At 40.8% G+C, this 26,584-nt stretch overlaps 2 protein-coding genes and 1 long non-coding RNA gene across 8 annotated transcripts; 2 read left to right on the top strand and 1 right to left on the bottom strand.

Moving 5' to 3' along the window:
- Positions 1-1,128: 1,128 nt before the first annotated feature.
- IFRD1 (interferon related developmental regulator 1) lies at positions 1,129-14,070 on the top strand. Its single transcript, XM_054817155.1, has 12 exons — positions 1,129-1,446; positions 3,643-3,747; positions 4,705-4,786; positions 5,234-5,358; positions 5,637-5,794; positions 7,012-7,062; positions 7,156-7,334; positions 7,440-7,548; positions 9,429-9,563; positions 11,364-11,492; positions 12,485-12,580; positions 13,352-14,070. Exons 1-12 carry the CDS (start codon positions 1,401-1,403, stop codon positions 13,439-13,441), a joined length of 1,305 nt encoding a protein of 434 aa, XP_054673130.1. The 5' UTR covers positions 1,129-1,400; the 3' UTR covers positions 13,442-14,070.
- Positions 11,740-16,994, bottom strand: LOC129203172 (uncharacterized). Its single transcript, XR_008575934.1, has 3 exons — positions 16,803-16,994; positions 14,865-16,263; positions 11,740-11,852 (listed from the first exon to the last, which is right to left on the bottom strand). It is a non-coding gene; the product is annotated as an uncharacterized LOC129203172 (long non-coding RNA).
- LSMEM1 (leucine rich single-pass membrane protein 1) lies at positions 15,145-25,006 on the top strand. 6 transcript variants are annotated; one of them, XM_054817225.1, is made up of 5 exons: positions 15,231-15,356; positions 16,242-16,362; positions 18,852-18,983; positions 22,350-22,487; positions 24,254-25,006. In XM_054817225.1, exons 2-5 carry the CDS (start codon positions 16,350-16,352, stop codon positions 24,460-24,462), a joined length of 492 nt encoding a protein of 163 aa, XP_054673200.1. In that variant the 5' UTR covers positions 15,231-15,356; positions 16,242-16,349; the 3' UTR covers positions 24,463-25,006. The 6 variants fall into 6 exon arrangements, with proteins under 6 accessions (XP_054673227.1, XP_054673221.1, XP_054673200.1 ...); XM_054817236.1 differs by having other exon boundaries at positions 15,241-15,265; XM_054817252.1 differs by lacking the exon at positions 16,242-16,362 and having other exon boundaries at positions 15,145-15,265.
- The last annotated feature ends 1,578 nt before the right edge of the window (positions 25,007-26,584 follow it).

Here is a 26,584-nt window from a genome sequence, read left to right as displayed (position 1 = left end):
TTCACACTTCAGAAATATTCTTTTTTGGTGGATAAATAAAATCTTTTTTTGGTGAACAGGAATACTATCCTATTTCTCTTTATTTCAAGTTCAGCAGAAAACAGAAAAAAAGTATTTTGGATAAAGAATAAAAGCATATAAAGCAGAAGTCCCTAAGTTGGAACACATAATTGACAACAACGTAACAACAAAAAACATTTTTGTGTGTGGAAGAAAATCTTTTTTGAAGAAGTAATCTGTCTATCCTGTATCTACTCATTTTTAAATGACAGGCAGCCAAACTCTTCTGGCATTTCCCTTGAGCCACACACTGCAACCAGTGCCGAAGACGTCCCTGTACACCGACAATACTTCATATGACAAAACCGCGGTAACATTTTCCACTGCCAGCGACGAACACGGCACGCGGCCCGATTTAAAAGACCAGCACGTAGAAATCTTCACGGGCACAGCCGCGCTGCTCCCGTCTCCGGCCCGCACGGGCTGCCCGGGGTTTCTCCCCGCCCTCAGATGCCCCCTGCGCGGCGCGGCCAGACCCGCTTCCACCCCCGGGAGCCGCGGCGGGCGCTGCGCTGCGGGGCGCACCTCCGCAGAGGCCGGGCGCTCCGCCATCTCCCCGCCTCGCCCGGCCCGGCGGCAGCGCGGTATTTTTAGGCGCCCTGAGGAGGCCCCGCCGGTGAGGAGAGCCAGGGCGGGGACGCGACCAGCTCTCTGCCTTTCGCTCGCCCCCCGGCGCGCCAGGAGCGGAATCGCGCACGGTGCGGGCCCCAGCGGCCGCTGCCAGCCTCCGCCGGCAGCCGAAGGCGGCGGCCCAGCGCCAGCGAGGCGGGTCAGACCGGGCCGCCGGCGCCCGCCTCCCCCCCCCGCCCCTGCTCCTCCACCGCGCCCGTGGGTTGGCGGCCAAGCCCGCCGCTCCCAGCGTGCACCGCGGCGTGGCGCGCGAAGCGCCGATGACGTCCCGGCCCCACCGCAGGGTAGCTGCGCGGTCGCGTCACGGGCTCACGCGTCTGAGTCACCCGCTCGCTGTCGCAACGCCCGGCCATTGGTCGCGGCAACGGCTCATCGCTAGGCCCCGCCCCCGCAGCCCGGCGGACTATAAAAGCGGCGCCGGCGCCCGCTCCGCGCCTTTAGCCCCAGGTGTCTGAGAGGAGAAAGATGCATCGACTCCGCTCACGGGCCTCCACGGGGATTTCTGCCTTCGCCGCCGGTTCGTCCTTCGCCTGCTTTCGCCAATCACCTCCGCTGCCCCGGCCCGGGAAGTCGGCCTCGCAGAGGCGTTGGAGTAAAAAGCGATCCTGCTCTTCTATCGGCTGATTGTCGCTGATTCCCGGGCGGGGGGGAGCAGAGAGACCGAGACCCGGAGAGGGGCCGCGGGAGCCGAGCCGAGCGCCGCTGCGACCATGCCCAAGCCTAAGAAGCGGGGGAGCAACCACCAGCGCGGAGCCGGTGAGTGCGGCTGGGCCGGCGGAAGGGGGCTCGGAGCGGGGCGGCCTCGCGGGGCGCGGAGTTCACCCGTTTCCCGAGGGGCGGCGGCCTTCGCCGGCGGGAGAGGCCGCGGCCGGCCGGGCCACCCTGACCAGCTGCGCCCCGGCTCCCTGCGGGACTAGTGGGAAAGCGGCAGGATGGGCAGACGCGGCCGCGGAGCTCCCCGCTGGACGGGACGGAGCTGGAGCCGGGCACGGGCCGGGCGGCGCCGCCGCTGGGCTGACAGGAGCCGGCCCCGAAACCGCCACCTCACGCCGTTTGCGCGCATGCGCCCGGCGGCGCGGGCGGCCCCGGGGAGGCGGCGGGCGGTGGCCGTGCCTGGCGCCGCCGGCGGCGAGCGGCGCCCTGAGGGCAGCGGCCGGCCTCGACAGGCGCCTGCCCCACCGGGGGCCTCCTGCCCGCCGCGGCCGCGCGTGCCGCCCGGCTGGCCCTAGGGCAGCACGGGGAGCCGGGCTGCGGCGGGGGGAGGCCGGGCCCGCGGGGCGCGGCGGCGCGTCCCCGGCACGCGCAGCCTCCGGTGTCCACGCTGCTGCACCGCCGCCAGCGTGGGCCCTTCCGGGGCGGGGGAGGGGGACGGCTGCTGTTGTCACTCCCGTGTCTCTGGTGGGCGGTGTGGCCGTGTGTCAGCGCATTGTGCTCTGAAAGGCTGCAGTATTTTAAAAAAAAACCCTCAGCCTAAAAGAGGATGTTTTAAAACAAACAATCTTCATTCAGATCCAGAATGTGTGTGGCCGAGGTGCTGATTCCTGGACAGAATGGAGGTTTTGTGGGGTGGGGAGAAACTTTGATTCAGGCTACCATAGCCGTGAGCAGTCTGTCTCTGTAGTATCAAATGCTTAGGAACTGAGCAATTCACTGGGTCTTTCTGCAGCTGCTTTTATTTCAGTTTGTGAAGGGCTGGCAGTCATTCTTGCTACTTCTCCCACTGAACTTCTCTGCTTGACATCACTAGAAGCAAGAACGTGGCTGTGCCAGATCTCTGAGCTTCCAAGTTTCTTGGTCTGTGCATTGGCTAATGTTTGTCCTTTGTAACTATAGGAAACATCAAGGGTTATGGTCCATGATACAAGTAGATGATTTACAGCTAAGAGCTGCAAAACTTCTGAAGTGTGAATTTAACTTTTTTGGAAAGCATTTGGACAGTGGTTGATTCTGCCAAGATAAAACTGCTTTTGGGGGGTCTTGGTAGTCAGGAAGCCTGCCTGAAGCTGATGAGCACTGTGCACTGCCTTCTTAAATAGTTTAGAATCAGTTGTACCACAAAAAAATAGATGCAAGAGCAGAATTCTGCGTTCTGTCAGTGACATTTGGAAGCTGTTGGAGAAATAACAGTGAAACTATTTTGTTAATCAACTTTACTAGACACAAAGTAAGGGCTAGAATAGGACAGCAATAGAAATTACAGTATTATCAGGTCAAACTCCTCTAACTCTTAATGCTGTAACAATAAGTTACAGGTTTGAAAAGTTGTAGAGATGAACACTGGTAAAAATAATACTGCTTTCTTCAAAAAGGCTGAAGTTACTGAATTGAGACCTTCTTGATCCTGAGAGGGGAATACTTTTTTCCTCTGTTGAAGCATTGAATATTTTGGCTTGTATTTGTAATTTAGTATTAAAATAGGGTTGGACGTTGCTGATGCTGCACATACTACACCTAATCCTGTAAATCCTGCATTGAACTGGGTAATGTATGTTTGTCTAAATGTATAGCTTATCCTGGCTTGAAATCTCAAAATCTAAAAATAAAGATTCTATGGCAATTTTTTAAAGGTAGCTCGTCCTAATAGTTAAATTAATACAGAGCTATTGTTAAAGCACAGTTACAGGAAATTGCATTAACTTGAAGTAGATTGTAGAAAGATCCTAAAGCTGGAGTTATGTAGAAAAATCCTAAAGCTAGAATTAGGAATTCTACCAGTACTTTGAAAACTAGATGGACTCTTCTCTACCATTCACAAATGATCTTTGAGAACAGAGCCAAAAAAGTCTTCAGAACAGGTGGGAGTAAATGACCTAGCAGAGGAAAGAAATGTGCTTTCTGTGTCTGAGTCAGGGAGAGTGAATCTGTTGGGAGGGTTAAATTCTACTTTTGGTGTTCAGATCTTCCTTTTCCATATGAAAAGTGACCAAACTATTGTATTCATCTTTCCTTAAGGTGGTCAGCCCAGAAATGTGCAGCCTTTTAGTGATGAAGATGCTTCAATTGAAACTATGAGCCACTGCAGTGGCTTCAGTGATCCTGCTAGCTTCACTGAGGATGGTATGTTCTTTCATTTATATCTATACATCTTTTTAAAAACATAAAACCTGAGTTGAATTAAGAGTTTAAGTACTAGACTAGACTGTAAGTAGCAGTAGCAAAATAATGACATTCTGTTAAACACTGTATGATTGTTAATCTAGTGGTTATTTTGTTTGGTAAGAATATACTCCAGGTTTCATGAGCTTCTCTTGAAACTATTAGGCTTTTTTCTATTAGAATTATACAATGCTAACCTTTGGGGACAACAAGAATTTTAAGGTGCATTATAAGACATTGATTTTCGTAACGCATAGTTGAGGTCGTAAGAACTGTAGAAGAGTTTGAGAATGAAAGAGTCACATTTGCCTGTTTTGAACTAGATTTGTGCTTTGTCTCCTCTACCATCTCTACAACCTGGGCTGCTCTAATGTCCTTTTGTTGGGAGGAGGGGACCCGAAAGCCTGCTACAGGGGGGTAAGGCAGGGAGCCTTCCCTATGAATATCTGCTACTCTTAACTGAACTACTGTTGCAGAGGCATCTGAAGTGATGCCAGATAGGACAGGCTGCTTAGACAGTACTCACTGCATCAACAATGAGTACCCTGCTGTACTCCAGGGGTAGATGTGTGGACTGGATGAAAACGTGTTGCTGATAGGGTTAGCTGATGGACATCAGTTGTAGCAAATTTACGTAAGACCTGATTAGCTCTCTCTTTCATTCTTGGCAGATATAAGAAGCAGATATAGAAAAAGCACAGTATATCAATAGATCAACTTTTTTCTAGAAGTATTTTAAGGTACAGTTTGATGTAGTAAGCTTCACACCGTTTTGTTGCTGTAATACTGAACAATTCTGTAGCTATTGTTTATGTTAAACTACTTTCTTATTAGCATTAAAAATGTTAAGTGTTGGATACTACTGTGTCTGCTAATAAAATGTATATCAGTAGGACTAAATTATTTCCTCTGGATTAGGGCCTGAAGTTGATGAAGAAGCCACTCAAGAAGACTTAGAATACAAATTGAAGGGATTTATTGATCTTACATTGGACAAGAGGTATAGTATGCTTTGAAGAAATGCATTCATGTATAGTTTACTGGCTTCCTCTGATATACAAAGGGAAATGAGCATTAAACTTTTTAATATGCTTACTGAAATTACAGTTATTTCATGCTAGGGAGGACTTGCTTTTCTTCTGGATCTGAAAAGACCTTTCTCCCTCCACCAAGTTTTTGGATAAGTGAGAATCAGACTTTCCTTTCCTAGTAGCTTGAGGCAGAGTGACTTTATTTCTAGCCTGGTGTACTATTGTGAACCCTATCTCCAACCCATGTTTCCAAGTCCTTGAGAAAGGAGGCAATTCGTAGCATTTCATACTTCATGGTACTTCTGTGGGTTACTCTTCTATTGGGCACAGACAAATATAAACTAACATGAAAAGAAAGGCTGAGCTTTAATTGGTGTGTGCTGATTTCAAGAGCTCTTCCTTCTTTCTTCTAACAGTGCGAAGACAAGACAAGCAGCTCTTGACAGTCTGAAAAGTGCTTTTTCTTCTAAAATACTATATGAATTTATCATGGAAAGGAGAATGACACTAACTGATAGCATTGAACGCTGCATAAAGAAAGGTAATTAACATGCTTGCTATGAGAAATAGCTTAGTGCTTAAAAGGAATTTAGACTGCGAGGCTTCTCTAGTACTTCATAGAGTGCTTAATAATTTAGTTATGTTAACAACATTCCTTTTTTGAATTTAGATGTCATATTTTAACTGACCTAGAAAATTAACTGAAATTATCTTGTCTATTAGTTTCTGAATTTCCACTTGCAAGTTTTCAGACTATTATCTTTAAAGGAAAGAAGCAATGCACAAGGTGATTACTCATCATAGTACGTTAATCTGTAGGTAAGAGCGACGAACAGTGTGCAGCTGCCGGACTGGCATGTCTTCTGTGTGTGCAGATGGGGTCAGGAATTGAAAGTGAAGAGATTTTTAAGACCCTTGGTCCAGTTCTGAAGAAGATTGTCTGTGATGGAACAGCCAGTATCCAGGCCAGACAGGCTGTAAGTATAAAATGTTTATTTGCCAGGCAGGGTCAGAGGGCAGTTTTTGACCAACTCGCTATTGTGTAATGCAAAACTAAAGGTTACTGCAGCAGTGTAAACTCAGAATGTTGACGTATACTCTGAATGATGCATAGCAGTTTTCACTGGCTTAAAAGTTCCACTTGAAGGTCGAATGTCATTCTCTTCTTCAACCCAGGAACTTCTTTACAGAGCTGTTACATCTAGTACTTTGTCAAGTGTCTTAACTCATTATGTTGCAGTTTCCTTACTGCAGTTCTGAGGGCTGACGTTGAAGTCCTGTACTAAAAACCAGTTTTCCCACTGACATATTGATGTATCCTTCCTGTATTAATTTTAATTTAACAACAGGGGAATGTTACTTATGTAAATATATATGATAAAATTACATATAGATCTAGAACTACATACTTGATACATTTGTACCATCAAAAGTATTTTAATTTTTTCATCCAGTCACTTCATCTATACATCAGCATTATACTTGAAATGTTGACTGAAGACAGTCTAAAGTTCTTGTCAAGATTTCTTTTTTAAGCTTCAGAGTTTTAACTAATACTCTCCAACTTCTCACTTCTCGGCCTTTTGGCCAAAGTGTAGTTTTGAGCCCTGTGTGGTTAGTGCAAACATCACTTTCAAACATTGTTTTCTTACTCTTTGTAAGAGGAGGTGGAGTAGAATAGGGGATAGGGAAGGGATGTGTACGACCTCATGGGAAAAGTTGGAAAGGTCTAAGAAAGACTTTTGGAGTCCGGTGTTTACATGCCATTTAATTGTAATAGTGGGCAGAGAGGGGAAAATATTTCCCACAGCTGTGAATAAGTATCATATGTCCATTGCTGTCTTATCAGCATAATTTCTGCTGGTGAATCCTGATGGGATTTAGAATAACTGGGTGAAAGGAGTGCTACGTGTAGCTTTTTGGAATGGCTTTGTAAGCTATATTAAACAATACAGCATGAAAAGTGAAGGCTTGTGAGTAGTTTGTTGTAAAATCATCCTGAGAGTAGACAGGAACTGAGAGCTAACTGTTACAAACTAGCTGAATTAAACAGTGTTGAAGACTTCTACTCTGCTAAGGCCTTAATTTCAAGTTTCCATTACTCCAGATGTTAAATTTCAAAGGTCAAAGTTTGAAAGTTTGGTCAACAGTAACATTAATGTCAAATACTGACACTTTTTCCTTTTGTGTTTAGTGTGCAACCTGCTTAGGGATTTGCTGTTTCATTGTCACTGATGACATTACGGTGAGGATAATTTTTTTTTTTCTTTTAATAAATTGACAATATGAAAATGTGTGAATCTTAAGCCACTTTCATGATCTTTTTTCCCCTGTTCAGGAACTGTATTGTACTATGGAATGCCTGGAAAACATCTTCACAAAGGCCTATCAGCGGGATAGAGACACTAATGGTGTATCAAGTACCCATAATACTGTGCTTCACATCAGTGCTCTCTTAGCATGGACACTGTTGTTGACCATTTGTCCAATGAATGAAGTGAAGAAGAAAATTGAAATGTGAGCATCTTTCTTGGAAAACAAAATTTGTAATGACTGTTTTTATATGCCATGAAGCAGTGTCAACAAAAATTACATCTTAATGACATGTGACTTACTCCTTAGGCACTTGCATAAACTTCCAAGTCTTCTGTCTTGTGATGATCTCAACATGAGAATAGCTGCCGGAGAAACACTAGCCCTTCTGTTTGAACTGGCCCGTGAAACAGATGCTGTAAGTAGATGTCAGCAGCTAAATTTTCTTGCATTGGGATGATAACAAATTATTTAACCTGTGTTGTATTGCACCCTGGATCTCACCAAGTGGCATATAATTCACTGGGTTGTGTTCTTTGTAGTGAGTTTGTCCCAGTCTAATTGGGTATAGCAATGATTCACAGCAATTTAGCTCTTATTTTAACACTAATTTCCGTATTGCAAAACAGAACCAGTATGGCAAAACACATCAAACAGTACTTAAGAGCAACTAGAAATGTAGTGTGCAAGCTTTAGATTCTAAATCCAACATCAGCTTTAATAAAAGAACCAAACAAATTAAAAAAAATTCCTAGAGAGATTCTAGGATAAAATGGGTTTGTTTACTGTAGTGGAAACACTCATTAGATACTTAGTTTTCTGAAGACAAATTCCAGTGATTCCCAACCTGCACAATTCTGCTCTCACAGCTGAAAATCTATCCTTCAGTAGAAACCATGTTGACTTTCAGTATTGTTTTTTCAATATCCTTATTTAGGTACCTTGAGAAGAATAACTAGTATTGCATGACAGTTTCATGGCATTTATGACTATTTTAGTCAGTTGGGGACTAGTCAGTCAATTTAAGGGGGGAGATTTTGACAGGATTTGTAAAAAATTTGCACAGATACCAGTATTGCTACATTTGGTGAGATTTCTTGGGGTTTGCTTTTGAGTTGGATGAGGTGCAAGCTTCTCGGTATTACCTCATGCACAGCTAAACGTGCCTTTACATTCTTCAGTATGCCATAACTAATTTCTGAACTGTTTTCTTGACAGCATTGAAGGAAAGTCCAAAGTGAAAAGATAACGCCAGTTGAGTCAGGATACATGACACACTAACAGTGCATAATCTGAAACAATTTCCTGAGACTTCTGTATAATTGCAAACAGTAGGGAGTTCAGTCTCTTGGCTATGGAAGCCAACTTTGAAAGAAAAGAAAAGAAAATGAGACCGGAACTTGATCCTTTATTTAATGAAACTGACCATAAGTAACTAAAATCTTAAAATTCATTAACAAACGAGACTATATTCACTAAAAAGTTTTTTGTTCCATTGGGCAGACACTCCTTTAATCATTACAAGTGATTCTCTTTGGATCCTTAGCAATCAGTGCAGGTTAAAATGCTTACTGTGTTTTGCCTATGACCAGTTTCTTTCAAAAAGCATGCAGTAAACTCAGTCTAGTCAGGTGACATGACGAAATGTTCAGATAAGATACTTGTTTTTACATAAGTGGTTTACTAATCCAGGTAAACTAGCACTGAATCAGCACATGGTAGGGAGAAGATACTTCCTATTAAATAATTACACGTTAAAGTTTACTTAGAGTGGACCTTCTGTTAAGCATTTTCTTTAAACCAACTGTTTTCTAATTTTCTACCTCATATAAGACTTACATCTAAATATTCCTTCCTGTGAGTCTAATGGTGCCTTGCGATTGATCTCCAGAAGCATGGATTCTGTGCTGACAACCTGAAAGTGCCCTCAGCTTGTCGACAGGAGCAGCAGCCAGGTTTAGCAGATCAATTAGGCAGGCAGTCCCTTGGGATTATGGAGCAGAACAGATTGGCACGGATATACGTGCACTGAAAGAGCTGTACTGTTTCATGTGGCTCTGATTACCAGAATAGAGTTTGATAGTGTCCTAACTGGTAAACTGGATGCTGTGGCTTTATTCTTACTGGTTTAAATGCTGCAAATGGAACCACAGGAAGTTAGTGCCATCTCTGTCTCTTTAAATAACAAGGTAACAGGTTGTAGAGCTCTACATGCCGTAATTTGGAGATCCGTTTTTCTATTTGCAGGGAAAGATATTAAGGCCAGAAATTTTTTTTTTTTTTTTTAATTTGGACTAGGATTTCTTTTATGAAGATATGGAACTCCTAACAGAGAAACTAAGAGCTCTGGCTACAGATGGAAACAAGCACCGAGCCAAGGTAGATAAAAGAAAGCAGCGATCTGTCTTCAGAGATGTCCTACGAGCTGTTGAGGTGATTTTTTTTGTCTTACTTCGAATGTCTGGATTGTAATTGTGTAGTGTATACTTCAATGAAAATGGTTTTTTTATTAAATAGATACTGTTTCAGTGAAAGCAACAGGAAAAAAAGTATTTTAAATGAGATTTCAAATTCTGATCACTTACACAAAATATAACTGCTTTTTTAGGAATGTAGACCAAAGAAAGTCAAACTTCGCTTATTTTACTCAAAACTTGATTTCCATATTGAAGAATTTTGTTTTGTTTTTTCTTTTTTTTCTTTAAAGAAGGCTAAACATTGCACTGTAAATGCTAAATCCTTTCTATTTTATGCCATGAGCAAATTTTTTTCATACAAAACTTCGTAGGTTATCCAAATTAGTGTCCTGAATTCTGTGACAAGGTTTATTGTAAAATCTCTTGAACTGCTGTGCATAACAAAAAGCACCTTACTAGTAAGATATGTTTCCAAATGGCACCTCTGTCAGCAGCCAAAGAAGTAATTGGGTGTGGGGCAGTTGTTGTCCTAATTGTTGTGCCATAATCTTCTGGTTTTCCATACCCAGACTAAGAGAACAATACACAAAGCAGGACTCTAAAAATACTTGATTAGTAACATAACTTCTGAGTAAAGCTTTTAAGACAAATGTCAAACTTCTATCACTTTAATGGATTATTTCATAGAATCATAGAATGGTTTGGGTTGGAAGGGACCTCAAAGATCATCTAGTTCCAACCCCCTGCCATGGGCAGGGACACCCTCCACTAGACCAGGTTGCCCAAAGCCTCATCCAGCCTGGCCTTGAGCACTTCCAGGGAGGGGGCATCCACAACCTCTCTGGGCAACCTGTTCCAGTGCCTCATCACCCTCACAGTGAAGAATTTCTTTCTAACATCTAATCTAAATTGACCCTCTTTCCATTTAAAACCATTACCCCTTGTCCTATCACTACATGCCCTTGTAAACAGTCCCTCACCATCTTTCCTGTAGGCCCCTTCAGGTACTGGAAGGCCGCAATTAGATCTTCCCAGAGCCTTCTCTTCTCCAGGCTGAACAACCTCAACTCTCTCAGCCTGTCCTCATAGGAGAGGTGCTCCATCCCTCTGATCAGCTTTGTGGCCCTCCTCTGGACTCGCTCCAACAGCTCCATGTCTTTCTTGTACTGGGGCCCCCAGAGCTGGAGGCAGTACTCAGGTGGGGTCTCACAAGAGCGGAGTAGAGGAAAGAGAGATTTGTTACGTTACACCTCTCAAACTAGATTTTTTACTTGTCAGATAATTACTCTTTTACATTGCTGTATGGGTAAGACCAACTAAGTATTAGTTGACATTCAGAACAATTAAACATCTCAGAAGGTAAGGAGAAGGCTTTGAAGTGAAGTCACCTTTGAGATTCTGCCTGTAGAAGAATCTGAGTCACTACCACTCATTACATTCCATTGTCAGAAATGTAGCTCACTGCACTTGAAAGGTGGGGACTAAATGAGGCTTACAAACAGACTGAAAGGTGACCCCTGCACTCAGAACTGTTTTTCTGGAGATAAGTCCAATTCTTAAAGTAATTCTAAAGATGAAAGTTAAGTGTTCTTTTCAAAAATACTTTCTGACTTGAAGAATGTCAGCTTCAAGTGTTACATGAGATTTGACTTTAGATGTGCGTCAGCTCATGAACAAATACAATCTGTAGTATTTGCATATTATTTGGAAGGTTTTTGGTGTGCCAAGTTTGTTAATGAAAATAAAGTTAATTGAGATACATACAATTCCTAATAAAAAGACTGTTTAAATTAAAATTATATATGTTGTTTCATAGGAGCGTGACTTTCCTACAGAGATGGTTAAGTTTGGACCTGAGCGCATGTACATTGACTGCTGGGTTAAAAAACAAACTTACGATACCTTCAAGGAGGTTCTGGGGTCGGGGATGCAATATCATTTGCAGGTGAGCTGCTGTTTGATAACATGCTCAGACTGTTCCCTGTCTGGCTTCTGTGTAGTAACTCAGTCTGAATTACAAGATCACAAGTAGAACTTGGTGAAATGATGGGCTTTGCATTAGAAGTGTTAAAAGACAGCACTTAGAAAATGAACTACAGTGAGCTAGAACTATGTGGGTGAGCTGTTTCTGAGTTGTAGCCTGGGTGCGTTGGGTTAGCTATGAGAAGGCTTCTCCGAGAAGAGATTCAAGCTGAGTATCTTCTTAGCTTCAGGGTTTTCCCTGAATCCTTATGCCCTCTTTCAGCAGAGTGGTGTAGTCACCGGCTCCTGCAAAGCCGCATGCCTCCACTCTTCCTGTTCCAGCCTGTAAAAAGGAATGCAAAGTTTTAGTCAAAAATAACGAACACAACTTGCAGCCCAATGATGACAGCGTTCCAGAAGGGAAGGGATAAGCCCCTTATCTCTGTTCTAGGAACTGCTTGTTCACTAGTCATCTGTTCAGATATGTGGCAGAAGCAAGAACTCTGGCTTAGGAGTATTTGCTCCCGAATTGCTATGATACTCATGGGGTTAATATCTTCAATCCGGTATCAGTTGCATTCCCATGTGACTGAGGGAGCCCAGGCATGTAGCAGCTTTTTCAAATTGTTCAAATACTGCTTTTGCAGCCAGATATTTTAAAATTGGTGTGTTGTGAAACCATATGGATCTGTGTCCAGCTGCCTAATCTTGTGTAGAGGATGTAACAGAACAGTGTCTAATTTGCTGGGACAAAAAAATCAATGGGGAGGGGTAGCTGTGTCTGTCTTCTCAAGAGGGCAGTTTTAGTTGTTATTCTGATTGAAGGAAGAAATGTTCCCTGGCTTAATTACAAAAGATACTAAGATTTGTGTCAAATTGCTGCTATTTCTTACTGGAATACTTGATATTTAACAGTAGTCATTTTTGGAGACTTGATAGAGGAGAAACTGAACATTTGATGTGTTTCTTGTTTAGTCAAATGACTTTCTTCGGAATGTGTTTGAGCTTGGTCCACCAGTAATGCTAGATGCTGCAACTCTTAAAACAATGAAGATATCCCGTTTTGAAAGGGTAGGTTATTGCACCTTAATATATTTTCTTCACTTCATACACTAATAATATTTCTCCTGGATTAAATGGTACTCCAAACATGCACTTCAGAAGCTGTCATCTTGAAACTTGTCACTTCAGTTCTAGCAGTGCCCCGTATTGTCCTGGATGAAACCAAACCTTGCTTGTATGCGTCTTTGAGCTCATATTTTAGATTTTCCACTCGGCACGTGTCTGCTACTGCTTTTGTCCTAAGGGGGTCTGAAGGTTGACTTGGTTGCTGATTGGTGCCAGATTCATGCCCCATATGTGTGAAACTCAAGCTTTTCTGGGTAGGAACATACAGGAACCTATAGAAACTGGGTCTGTATAAAGACAGTATCTCAAACTCTCCAGCGTGAAACGGACATGCTTAGGAGGATAACTTAGTTCTGTTGGCTGTGAATGTTCCTACGTGGGACAAGTGCAATTTGTGGAATGGGTGCTACTAAGTTTAATTCTGGGGGCAAACTTAAGCTACTTTGTGTCTGTGTAATGTTCAAGACTGACTCAGCTTCCAGAATTGCTCCGAGCTCAGCCCTTTCTTATACAGTCCAAGTTTCCTTTAAATGTATGTATATTAAAATGAATCGGCCTTTAGTGCTAAGATAGTACACCATAAATTTCAGAAAGCCTACCAATTTGCTTCAAAGATTAATAGATATTTTCAACTGTTTCTTAACATAAAAAAAAATCTCTAAAGGATGTGAGCTTTTTGAACATCTGTGATTAATTTCTCTTTTTATTTTGTAGCACTTGTGCAACTCTGCAGCATTCAAGGCTCGGACAAAGGCTAGAAGTAAATGTCGTGATAAAAGAGCAGACGTGGGGGAATTTTTCTAGATCTTCTTTTCCATGGGGTTCAATTTTAAGTATTTCATAATTAAAATAGATTTGTAACCTGTAAATGAATTTTTTTAATTTCTGTAATCACAGTTTGCACTTGTGCACAGGGATGTTGTATAAAATTTGTAAATACAATGCATGTTGTTGCTTAGTTGCATATACACTGTACATAGATTGATGTAAGACTGGGTGCAGGGATATGTTGTAACACTTATGTTAGCTGCAACTTGTTCCAAAGGTGAATATATTGTAACTAAACTGTTCAATGAGGTGGATAACTGTAGCCAAAGGCTGTGTGGCAGATTGGATTCCTTACTTTATATAAAGGGAAATTAAATGAATTCACTGACTGTGTTTTGGTAAGAATGTGCCAATACAAAAAACATGATCTTGTTCATGTTGAAGTTATTTTAGTAACATTTTTAAACTCTTCAGTGGCAGGTGGACAAAGAAATTTCTGCAGAGTATGACTTTATCCTGAATGGATCTATAAAGTTCATTAACCTTCACTTACAGTGAAGTAGTGAAATGACAAATACTTGCCTCAATGCAAAATAAAAACAATATTCTCATGTTCTGAAATTGGATGTTTAATTTTTGGAATAAAGTTGTTTCTCACTGCTTGCTTTCTGTGTAAAAGTGATTACTACATGAATAAAAAGCTGGAACGCTAGCAAAACCTAAAGGGGGAAACAGATGGGGTTGTCTGTTTGCCCATTCACACATGGAGTTGTGTTAGTCTCAGTGCTTTAGTAGATGCGACATGAAACTCTGCCTTGCCATGTTTGGAAAGTATATTTTATTTATGTATGGTCTGCATAACAGCCTACTGTTGATTTGTCATCGGTTTTGTAATGGTCAAATGTTCACTATTTCTGGTGCTGCAAAACACCTAGTCCTGTCCCTTGGAGGAGCTGGCCCAGCTGCCCTGTGTTTGCCACAGTGAAAACTCCTCCTCTGCCCTCAGCTCCTGGCTCTAAAGGACTGAAATGCACCAGTAAGGGAGAGCTGTCTGTCTTAGGGGTGGGGGGGAGGCTGTGTAGTAAAGACATTAAAGCCTCCATAACTGGAGCTTCTGAACTAGAAGATCTATAAATAAATGTGCTTGTTAGAATAAACATTCTTAAAATTGTAGGTCATGTTACAAGCAGAGGAAGTAAAACTTACACCCAAAAAACCCCACCCCACCCCCTGGAAATGGCTGCTTGCTCTGATAAGGGAAAGGTTGGGGGGAAGGGTGTATTTGGGGGTTTGTTTGCTTGTTTTTGTGGGATGTTTTTGGGTTGGTTTTTTTTTAAGTTTCAGATTAGAGCAGAGCCTATTCCAGCAAATCCATACATGCTAAGTAATTGTACCTTCTAACTTTTTTCCTCAAATAATGCATTATGTAAGGAATTGGCTTAAGAATCTGATTACTTACACCATAACAAGGCCTTCAACTGAAATTGATGATATTATTGACATGTGTTGTCAGTGTGTGTCACACGTGGAGAAGAAACTTCTGATCCTTGAGCTAGATGAAGCCGTCTACCTGTGTTTGCCCAGCCCAAGACTGTCCCCCTTTGAGCTAGACTGTTCCCACAAGCCTGCTGGTCTCCTGTGGCTGCTGGGTGGTCACCTTTGGCATGCTTTGCTATGTAAAGTAGGGCTTCTGAAAGCTTCCTCTCCTGAAAAATTGCTTTCTACAGCATCTCCTGGCAGGGGGCCGAGCACGTGGTTGCCCTTTCCCCCATTCCACTGCAGTTGCCAGCCCCAACAACCAGGACAACTTCTTGGGGTGTTTAAGAGAAGATGGGCTGTTTGCTGCCCTGCAGAGATCCGGTGAGTTTGCAGACCTTTTCAAGCTCAGCCGGAGGGGCCTGGCTCCTTGTCTTACAATTAGGATGATGTCAGGAATCTATCGGGGATGGAGGTGAGATTTTTTTTTTCTGGCTTGCACATCCTCGTTTGGAGGGAGGACTCCTAGGGGACCCCTGCGGAAAAGGAGCAAGCTTGTTACGTCTGCATCTGCCCGCCTACTCAGACTGGACAGCAGCAGAGCTTGTTAGCTTGGGGTTGGAACGACCAGTCAGAAGATGTAACTTTTCTGTTGTTACCTGAAAGAAAAATGTATTTGTTGTCAGTTTAAAGGGGTTCAAAATTTTAGATGTATAGAATGGCTTCAGAAAGGATTTGTTGTTTTGAGCTGCGCTCCCTTTATGTAAGCGTCAGCTGCTTGTCGTTCCAGTGTGCTCTAACATTGTGTTCTGTAACATCAGCAAGAAAAAAGTGATCAAAAGAACTGTCTGCGAAGGAGCAATTGCCAGTACTCACAAACAGGTTGTCAGAATTTATTTTTTAAACAACTAAGGATGCCGTACAAATTAGTCCATCCCATAATACTGTGCCACTTGAATTTGTAAGGTGTGTGTGAGAAGGAGGAGAATACCCTGTTTTTTCTAGTCTATGCCTTTAAAGTACCCATGACTGCAATACTGTAGATATGACTCTTCTGCATAGCAAACTGGTTACTCATAGCTACAGTGTTGTAGATAAAACTCTTCTGCATAGCAAAGGAGTTTTTAAAACGCATCATAAACCAAAAGGTTAGTGAAATACTGATCATCAGTAACAAACCTCAGTCTCCATGATGGAATAGTATCATAATGATTCCAAAATAATAAAAAAGAGCTGTGTATACACTGATTTCTTTTTAAACAGATCAATATTGTGAAGTCAGTATACTTAGCCAAGATGAACTCTAAATATAGATTGAAAGGGACAGTCTGTTTCATAGCTGCCTTCATGGGTCCTGCAGGACTTGACAGGCTCCTAGGGGTCTAAAAGTAGAGAGAGGAACAGAAGAACGAATTTTCTTCAGGTGATTTTCACTGGCTGATTTCTTCCATACTGGCACATTACCTGAATGCAGTTATGTTGTAAGTAACATTTCGTTCTCCTGGGGTTTAATTCCTTTTAGACTTGATTTCCTTTTTTCTGTGAACGATTTTCAGTGTGTTCTCATTCTAAGTTCTAATTTTACCACAGCAGCTTAAGCAGAAATGTAAAAATCGCATGGGGAAAATACTCTTTAAGCAAGGTTAAAGTACCAAGATAGAGCGAGTCCAAAAGCCCCAATGTTTAGATTAGTTTGTTGGGAAAATAATCAATACTTTTGGCCAGTGACACTGATGTCTGTATCCTCTCTCCTTTGTTTGGCATGTCAACGGATAGCACACAAATGCAATATAGACTTCGTTGAATTAATAATGGTTATCTTCACTGCGGTTACATACACAGTGAGGAAATTGGGTTTAAATAATTAATAATGAATACAGAAACATATAATTCATAATATTAATGAATCAAAGGTACTCACATTTATTACAGCTCAAGTTAAGAAGAGTCTTCCCTGAAGTTGCAGGGAGGTACTACTCAAAATACCCATGAGAAACAACTGCTCTTCGGAAGCTAAAAATAACCAAAAGCCTCTGTGCACGAGGTGGTAACTTTTAGCACGTCGCTGTTGAAAAGCAGGGCTCCGTAATGAGTGCAGCTGGCCACAGATGTGTTTGTGGGGAGATAGCAGAGCCAGCGCTGGTGGGGACGTGGCTCGCAGACCACGCTGCCTGGCACCACATGACAGTCTAGGGCAAGGGCAGCGGACACAACCATCTGTCCTGAAATTACTGCTGCACACCTACAAATCCTAGGCTAGGTAAGCCAGTTTTTCTACCTTATCTTTGTATTTTGCAGCAACAATTCTGAACAGAGAAAAAAATCAGCTGCAATCTTTTCTTACACTCTATTAAACAGAAATATAAAAGTACACATGTAGGCCCCTCAATCTCCACTATCAGGACAATGAGCCCCATTGTCAGGAGTGATTTAAGCACTTAGTCTTCCGACTTACTGAGGCTGAGTGAATGTTTACTTGGCTGTGTGCTCAAGTTTGTGGGAATTATGACAATCTTCTGCAATTGTTTTGATGAGGGAAGGAGTGAATCTTTTCTGTAAACACTCAGGGCTGTATTCCTCAAACTTTAGGTTTTTAATTTAAGTGCTGTTAGGAATCTGGTCACACTGCATTCTCTATTGCTTGGAGAGGGAGAGAGGGCTCAGAGGCACATTGAGAGGGCAGGTCAACCCATCTAGGATTCCGAAGTCACCCTTAAGTGCTTAACACCCTCCATTGACATAAAGTGCTGAATTATATTTGGCAGGTAAAATTGAACTTGAAAGCTCTGATAAAATACTAAATGGGTAAGATGTAGTCAATTCCAAGTCTAAACTAATCTCTGTTAACTCCCCTCTTACATTCACTAGCAAAGGAAAGGTACATTTAGGCTGCAATTAAGGTCAAAAAGCCAAATCTTAGAATAAGAGGAATATTACCTGGAGGTACGTTTTATCCTTCAATAATTACAGAAGGAGTTCTCAGTGACCAGTGTAGTCTAAGATGCCTAGTTAGAGCATCTGCATCTCCTTATGGCCAGAACTGTAGTTTGTTTCTAGAAGACATTTTTGGAGTCAGGGTAGCATAAAAAAACCCAAAAGACTGTTAAGGAATAATGTGTAATTCATAGAGGAGCCTGCTTAGGTATTGCTTCTTTTCTATATATAATCTGCCTTCATAATTGTATTTATATAAACAGTCATTCAATGAGTTCATACACCCAGACTCTGCAGAGAAGCTGTTTTTGCTGACTGGGCTCATCCAGTGCTTTTTTAAAAGCAAGGAGTATTACTCTGAAGAAAAAGCTTTGCCATCAGGCTTTAATTTGTCCAAAACTAGCATCTATCTGGAGTAGAACCACATTAGAAGACTACTTTTTGTTCCATTTTTCACAAATAATAACTTCACAGTGATATTCTAAGGTATATAAGCAGACCCATATTCTTGCTGCTCATCTTCTACATCCATACCTGCTTTCTCTGTCTTATGTCTGAATTATTTGATGCTGAAAGCAGAGGACCTGGGTGACATCGTTCCTAGCAGTGTTATTGAAGGTTTGGCTTTCACTGTGGTCAGGATGTCACCCTACATCTTGCCTGGTACACACCAAACCGAAAGCGTTATACAACTAAATAACTAATGTTCAAATCAATGTAGAGCCAGTTAAGTAGACTTTTCTCTCTCTCTTTCTCCACACGCACACATATGTATATGTAGGTATAAGCATACACATGTGCGCAAACACAATGTAGAAATGAAATCTTATATTCAGCAAAGATCTCCAAGAATAAACAAGTGCTATGTACTGAGTTACCCTTGCCTTCAAGATCTAGTAAGTGTGCTGGTCCTTCAAATCCCTTTATTTTAAGGGCCATTAAGGCTGCTCAGCATTTCCTTAGAACAGGGCACCAACTGCTACCAGTTATTTCCCATATCCATGTTTTATTTTACCTTTTTAATTATTTCTTTTAGATACAATGGAGAGGCCAGCCTTGGAAATTAACCTGCCCGATACTCATGAAGAAGGAAAACTTTATGTAGTTGATTCCTTAAACAACCTAAACAAACTAAACGTTTGTCCAGAGGGATCCCAAGATGTGCTAGGTATGTACGACAGGTGATGCTCAGTGGTTTTCTATGCAAATCATGGGCCATCAAAAAAGAGTTATGTATGACATTTGAAAAGGCTGACCACACTGTGTATCACTGATGTCAACAGCCCAATAAGCCAGCATGTATATGTCAAGATATGTACTGAAAAATATATGAAAAAGATTGAAAATTACATAACTTAGACAAATCAGATTAATGGTTTAGCTGCCTCTGCTGAGTATTTCAGTTATTAGCTTCTTGAAAATCCTTGTGTTTGGCTAGGGATTCACTGTCAAGCCTGAACTTATCTTCCATTTCCATTGGGATCCAGGAGGTGAACCCTGCAGGATAATGTCTCTGTAATGCTCAGTATACACCTGTGACATAAATAGCATCGTAACTCTTCACAAGCACTAAAATTCACAGCTGGCAACAGAAACACCAGAGAATTTCTGTTCAGTCTTTTAAGACACATCCAGGACTCAAACCAGTTATCTGAAATATTCCATGAGACTTTTAAGCATTTTAATTTGCAGACTCTCTTTACTTGTAGTTTCAGATACGGGCTCTCACACTTCTGCTGGTTTTACTTGGCTTTTATCTTTGATTTCTCATGGCAACAATAATATTTTCACCCAGTGATAGCTACAATATATTTGAGTTCTTTGTGACCTGAAAACATCTTAAAACCTGGAGCTCTTCAGCAGCTTTCCACATAACAATATTTGAATCTGCTTTTATTTCCCCTACTATAATGGCAAATTTGACTGAAGAACAGCTATAGAACAACAACTATGTTTAAACGAGTTTCAAATGGCCATAACTTAATCATGTTTCTAGTTATAGAACTTAAATGCCTTTCTATTACTCCTGTTTCTGAGTCCTCTAACTTTTCCTAATGCAACTAACTAGAGTGGCGATGGTTTCTATATTTAACACAGAGATGTTAGACATAAGCTACTTAATTTTCCTATGATGTCGATTGTCTTGATATTGTCACTTCTGCAAGTACAAAATGAGACAATGGGATAGATTGGTTTTAATGTCAAAGAAACTCTGTGGTGTGACTGTCTTGCTTTCTTTTGTAATTTTTATTGGACAGTATTGTTTACTTACCAGTTAAATATATAGGGTTCTGTGGGATCCTATATGGTTCTGTGGAATAATCACATGTGTGCTCCTCCCTACGTTTCAGCAGTAAATAAAGGTAGCCTAATATGTATTTTATGCATCAATTTGTAAAGTGACTTGGCTCCTTCTAGGATTACTCTTAACACACTTATTATTATTATTATTATTATTATTATTATTATTATTATTATTATTATTTTAACTTTGAGATTCTCTAGATATCTTATCCTATCAGTTAACTACATAAAATGAATTTTTCACAGTCCTCAGTTGCCTTATTCAGCAGCATAATATTCTGATTCTCTTGCCAGAAAATCAGTGAGATCTGTGGAGTATTTTTCAATTTCTGATGAATTCTAAAATCTTGTGAATGATCTATGAGTAGTATAGCAGATGCCCAACTTGGTTTAAAAACAATGTTTCAAGAGTGTTGCAGTACACAGCAATCCTTTTGTTCAGTAGCATAATAAAACACACCAGCAATCATGTTAAAAGCTATTTAAAATATATATACCTTTTGATTGCTTTGGTAGCAGCCATGCAGCAATTTCTTTATGTTTAGATGATAAAATGGTCCCACTGTTTGCAGTTTGGCCAGAATGTGTGTTCAGTGATTCCTCACAACACTGCAGTCTGGCACATTCAGCCAGCTGAAATAGTAAGAAGAGGCATTCATTAGGCAGAGCAAGCACAGACCACTTTTGAGACCTCTATTGACAGCTTAGTATGCTTGAGAGACAGCAGTAGCAGGCCCTCCCCATCCTTATTATTCTGCTTAGAAAGCAATATTGGTGCAGGCACTTAGTATGTGATGCATTTGTTAGGAATGCTAAGGGAATAAAAATAAAACCCCCAAACCCAAATATGAAAAGGTTTCAGCTTACCCGCAAGCAGGAGGGTGTTAAATGCAATAAAGAAAAGCAGAGATATTCCCAGAGATCTCCTGCTAGCTCAGTGAATTGCTCAGCCCCAGGTTGGTTCATTATTAAAGTGCTGTAATGGCATATGCAGCCTTCCTTCAGCTTTATCACTACAGGCTCAGTTGCAAAGACCTCAGAGATTTCTACCAGCTAAAACAAGAACACGATCTGGAAATATATTTTTCACAGATGCACATGCTACTCTCCCTTTCAGAATGGCAAGACAGCAATTACAGGAGGAGAAATTACAGTAATTTGCATGTAATTTTAGTATGTATGAAACAGACACCAAAATGAAATTACATTAACTCCCTGTTCCCCCAAAACATACAATAAAACCAAACCCTAGTAAGTACTTAAAGTAGTACATAAACTTGGTATTAAACAAATCTGGCTCAAGTATGATTTTTTTTTTATATTCACATGAATTTCCTCATGATCTCCACTTGACTTTATCTGTTACCTTTAGGGCTTATTGCCACCCCTCATTTGATTGCAACTGTTTCTATGAGAGAAACTACTGACTTTCCCTATATGCAACACATTCTTTAAAGAGCAATAAACTGGCCTGCCGTGCTGATCTGAGGGCAGCATAGCAACTACTCACCCTTTTTTCCCCTCATTCATCATGTGCCTGAAGGACAACATATGTAGCCCATGTAAGAGTCTATTCCATTTTCGACAGTTTGGGAGGATGTGTACCTCATTTTATATTGGAATGAAACCAGCAAAACTTAAAGAAGAAGAATAATATTGAAAACATTTGTTTTAAGATAAAAAGTCAAGACCTACATTCATTCTATACAACATCAGGAGCTTAACCGAGGTACTTAATTTGGGAAATTAATAATCCTAGGGGTACTTCTATTGTCAAACAGAAGAAGAAGCAAATCTAGAGAATGACTGTGGGGGATGAATCTGTACCTAGGTTTTCAACATGAACTTTTCTCTCTTCTCTTTTGAAAAGGTTGAGTCCGTTCAGGCTCTTAGAAAGCCTTCTGATGAAAACCTCATTGCAACCTTTGTACATGTAAAACTGAGCTGTAAAACTCTGAACTGTAATACAGGTCAACTTCAACAAAACAGTGTATTTCAACAACAAAAACATTTTTGTTTAATAAATTCCAACAGCTCTAGCAGGTGTATTATTAGTATTTATACTTCCAAATTCAAACTGACCTCATAAAGTTGGTTTCTTCCCTTCTCATGCAATAGCACAGGAAATAAAATCTCTGCATCATTTCATGAAGCCAGAAGCATTTTGTCATGTTTATCCTAACCAACTTTAACAAACTGTATCACCAAATGATTTGTCATCTCATAACAGATGAGGAAGAGAACACTGGTGGTACTGGAGAAAACACGTCAGGAAGCAACATAAGAAACCAGTGTTTGTTCTTCGTCACCTTTATTCTTACTTTGATCATCAGTTTGGCACTTGTTTCATTCGTAATATTCTTAATAAGTAAGTAAACCAAAGAGTGGTTCTTAAAAATGTAGGGCCAGTTGGAAGAACTTTGCTGAAATGTGTCATGCTGCCTTATACCATGCTACTGCTCTATTTGCATGGTCAAAGGCTTTGGCTGGTTACGGGCAGTGGGTCTTGGTCCTGGGTGCAAAAGCACAGCCCTCTACTCTCTGAGCTAAAAGGCACAATTTTGTTCTTCCTGCAAAGGTTTCCTGAGCTTCAACAGCTGTGAAGAATTTAGCTCAGCAGGGTTACACTCTGTTGCTAAAATGCTGACTGGAAATGAAATCAAATTTTAAAGATGACTGTATGGCAGTGAGATACTTTGACAATGTGCCTTCCATTCCTTTCCAGATAAAACTCAGTATTGGTGCCATTCCACTGAAACTGGAATAACACCCAAGCCAACACTTAAGTCAGGCTACCTGAAGAAAGACCTGAAAGTTGCCAGCTAAGTACTGACTGGAAATTGGTTTGGAACTAAGCAAATCTCAAATAAAAGAAACAAAAAATTAGATAAGATATATCAAAATTGGCACATAGCATTGAGTCTGCAGACGTAATTACTGTTCTGCTTTGGCTGGACTGGTCGGGCTGGCTGAGCTAAACATATGGCTACAGGTGACCTTGGTTTACGGAGTTCTTGCCATCTTGGGGTTTTCTGGGCTAGTGGTATTGAACAGAACACAAGGTGCTTTATTTTAACTTACAAGTCCATTTTGAATGAATTGGAATCCATATGAAATCAAGATTTCTTTTATCCTATAGTAGGGAATTCGCTGGAGCATAGCAAATCCTCATTTTCCCTTTTGAACAGGAATCTTAACCCTTGAGTGAATTTGCTTACATGCGCTCAAAGAACAGAATACTAGACAAGTAAAGAGCACAAAGGAAATTTTAAGTGGCATAATTAAAATATCTCATACTCGAATTCCAGATTCATTTAACAAGGAGCTGCTAAAAGTAGAGCCCTGGTATAGAAAAACAAGTAATGTGCCCTTCTAGTGGAAAAATGGTAAAGTACTAGTGAAAATGGGATTAAAGGAGTTTGCCTGGGCTCAGGTTGGTGGAGGCCTGTGGGTTTTTGAAACTGATTTCCAGCAGTGTTTCAGATTACATTACATAATCTCAGATTTTGTTTGCAATCCATAGACATAGATTCATTTAGCATTGGCACTATTAGACTTAAGCTTCAAAACCCACGGGTAAATTTTTTTAATGTCAGAAGGCCAAAATAAAAATAGCTCCCAAAGTATACATGACGGATACTGTATATTGGTGTTCCAGAGGAAACCAGCATCCAAATGCCAATATTTGCAAGAATTTTCCTTTAATGTATGTGCTTTAGGAAATCCAGTGATGTGGCTGTAGTCTCCTGAGTGTTTTAGTAATTGTACTTTTAGAAAAATACAGGCGCATACTGCCCAGAAATAGCATCTTGGAGCCTGTAAATAAGACATTTTCCTGTGGACACTAATGGAATGGATACGCTCCTGAAGACTGCAAAATTTTTCTGAGCTGTATCTGATTTTATTATACTGCACTAAACCGAATAAAACAGAAAATAAGCAATTAAAGAACGTAGTGAGCAGGTAACTCCAGCAGACGCATCACTTCTTATCATTAGGTTCTGCAGTTGTTTTCCTGTTTAATATTTTTACTCATCATAATTCCCTACAAACTCCCACGGGAATGCAAGAGAGGGTAGTGATGCTCTTGACCTAAATGTTGTCAATTTAATGTGGTACATTTTCCTTTTCAAGTTCAAACTAGAAACAAGATGGACCAAATATCAAGCAGACTGATAGCTGAAAAGAAGAACATAGAAGAGCTTAAGAAAATGAACAATATGATATTAAAGCATCTAAATCAATCAGGAATTAAGGAAAAGGGGAGATACCTCTTCACACAGTCTCCTGATCTTCATGATTACCGCTTTACCCATGATGAGCTGGAAGTCCCTGGAGAATAGACCTTTGGAATGAAATTCAGCGTATTCATGTACTCAGATATTTTAACATATGGCACACAGGCTACTTAAACATTCTGATATGGTCACAGGGGCACTGAAAAAGACAGCTGAATGAAAAATATTAGAAAATAATATTTTATCCTGTTTTATGTGAATATAGATTTTGAAAACTAAGACCATATGATTTACAATAAATAATGGATTGTCAACAATTTTGAGCAAGAGTTCCAGATTCTCTGTGCACTGCAAATTGCAGGGCTAAGGGCTTAGTTTTAATTTAAATGTAAGTGAATGATCACAGAAAATAGTGATTTCTATTCACATGATTCCAGCATGACCTTGTTCACTTAGTCATTCTCCTGTTTCTTTGGAACAAGTTCTGTGTTTGCTTCTATATTATTTGTATTTAAGGATAACTTCAGGTTCCATAACTTATAAATACATCCAATTCTGCTACAGAATTTGGTGATTTTCCTTTCCGTGCATCTAAATAGCTTGACTTACTACTCCTTTTGTGAAAAAACAAACTTGAATAAAAACAAACCCTTTCATAACATGCATATTCAGCCCAAATTTGTATTCACTGAAAGTGGGTGTCATCTTGTCTTATATGCGAAATGGGTTCAGAGGACAGAGTCTGGTAATACCCAGCTCACAGCAATGCTAGTACACTGTACTCAGTATTTGCTGGCAGTTTCTGGGTGAAGGTCAAGTGTTTTTATAGAGGTGTGGGGAAAATACTACATGTTCTTATACTCTTCCCTACAGTTGCTGTTGGCCACTATCGGAGAAGGGCCAGGTGAAATCTGGTCTAAACCTTTATGTTTTTAAAATGGAGCAGTACCTCAGCAGGTAAAAGCAGGAGCTGACGCTTTCTCACTCTGAGTTTACATAGTTGTGGAGATCAACACCCAAAAGTGTGATCATGTAAGGGACTGGCGGGTAGCTTTGTAATTTTAGTATTCAGAACCTTCTACTAGTACATACATTAAGACGCCACCTCCATTATCAATAAATAAATTGAGCAATGGCAGCTGACGCTATGGAGTAAGTCCAACATCTTCTCTTTACGTCAAGTTCTCTTTCTCATCCAATTCCTTCTTATCTCTTCTGGACAATTTTACAAAAAAAATCTCAAAGTCAACAACTTGCATTGCAGTCTGCTTTCCAGAATGAATGATAGTCCTTTCTGTAATGACAGAGTGAAGAACTAGGTCCAGGAATCTTTCTTGGTATCACTCTACCTGGATTTGCCCACCAATTTTATTCCTGCTCTTTGGAGTGCTTTGCTTTACGCCTATGTTTTACATCACCTTCTTTCTATTTCTTGATTTTTCTTTTCCTGATGTATTACTGTCAAGTATTCACATGAAAACTGTGAGGTTTGGTCTTAAGAGTTTATTATTTCTGCTGTTAATTCCCAGCTGGAGTCATAATTATCTGCTCTGGACATCACAAGTAGTTGTTACAAAGATTACTTTAATATAGCTAATAGAGAATAGTAAAAGTAAGTGTAGAATAAGTTGTAAGGAAAGAAACCCTCAAAGCCCAAACCAAGTATCTTTCTGTAAATGCTGTTAAACGATAAAAGAAAAAGTATCATAAGACTAAAAACATGACACTTGCAGTGTTATTTCTCTGTTCTTCTCCAAGCTGTCAGCTGCTTTTTAATGACAGTATTAAGTTCTCATCTCTCCCACTCATCTTGTAGCTACCGTAACTGCTTTCAGGCTCCTGTCTCGCACTGACACACATCCGTACTTGTTAGCCAGGGAGAAACAACTCTAGTATTTGGCACTCTGCGTATCTCAAACACGTGGATTTGTCACATCCCTCATTGTAACTGCAACTATCAGAGCAGTCTGTGGTCCACTAGAAACTGACACCAATAGTCAATATTTCCTGGCAGGAGACTGCAAATAAAGTCTGTACTGCAGACAGCTTCCTCATCTCTCTGATCTTGTCCTCAATTACTCTTAATCTAGTTATTCAATCACTACTCATAATAAAGACACTTTTTCTGTCTCTATTATTGATTAGAAGTGTGAGGGTTTTTTTTTTCACTCCAGGGTTTGATCCTGCAAGTCGTTGAGTGCTCTCAACTGCCACAGACTCAGGACCA

This window comes from Grus americana, chromosome 1, assembly GCF_028858705.1.
Source record: "Grus americana isolate bGruAme1 chromosome 1, bGruAme1.mat, whole genome shotgun sequence".
In the NCBI taxonomy this organism is placed as follows: domain Eukaryota; kingdom Metazoa; phylum Chordata; class Aves; order Gruiformes; family Gruidae; genus Grus; species Grus americana.
The sequence above is the reverse complement of the archived record's forward strand: the minus strand, read 5'-3'. Positions and strand labels throughout refer to the sequence as shown.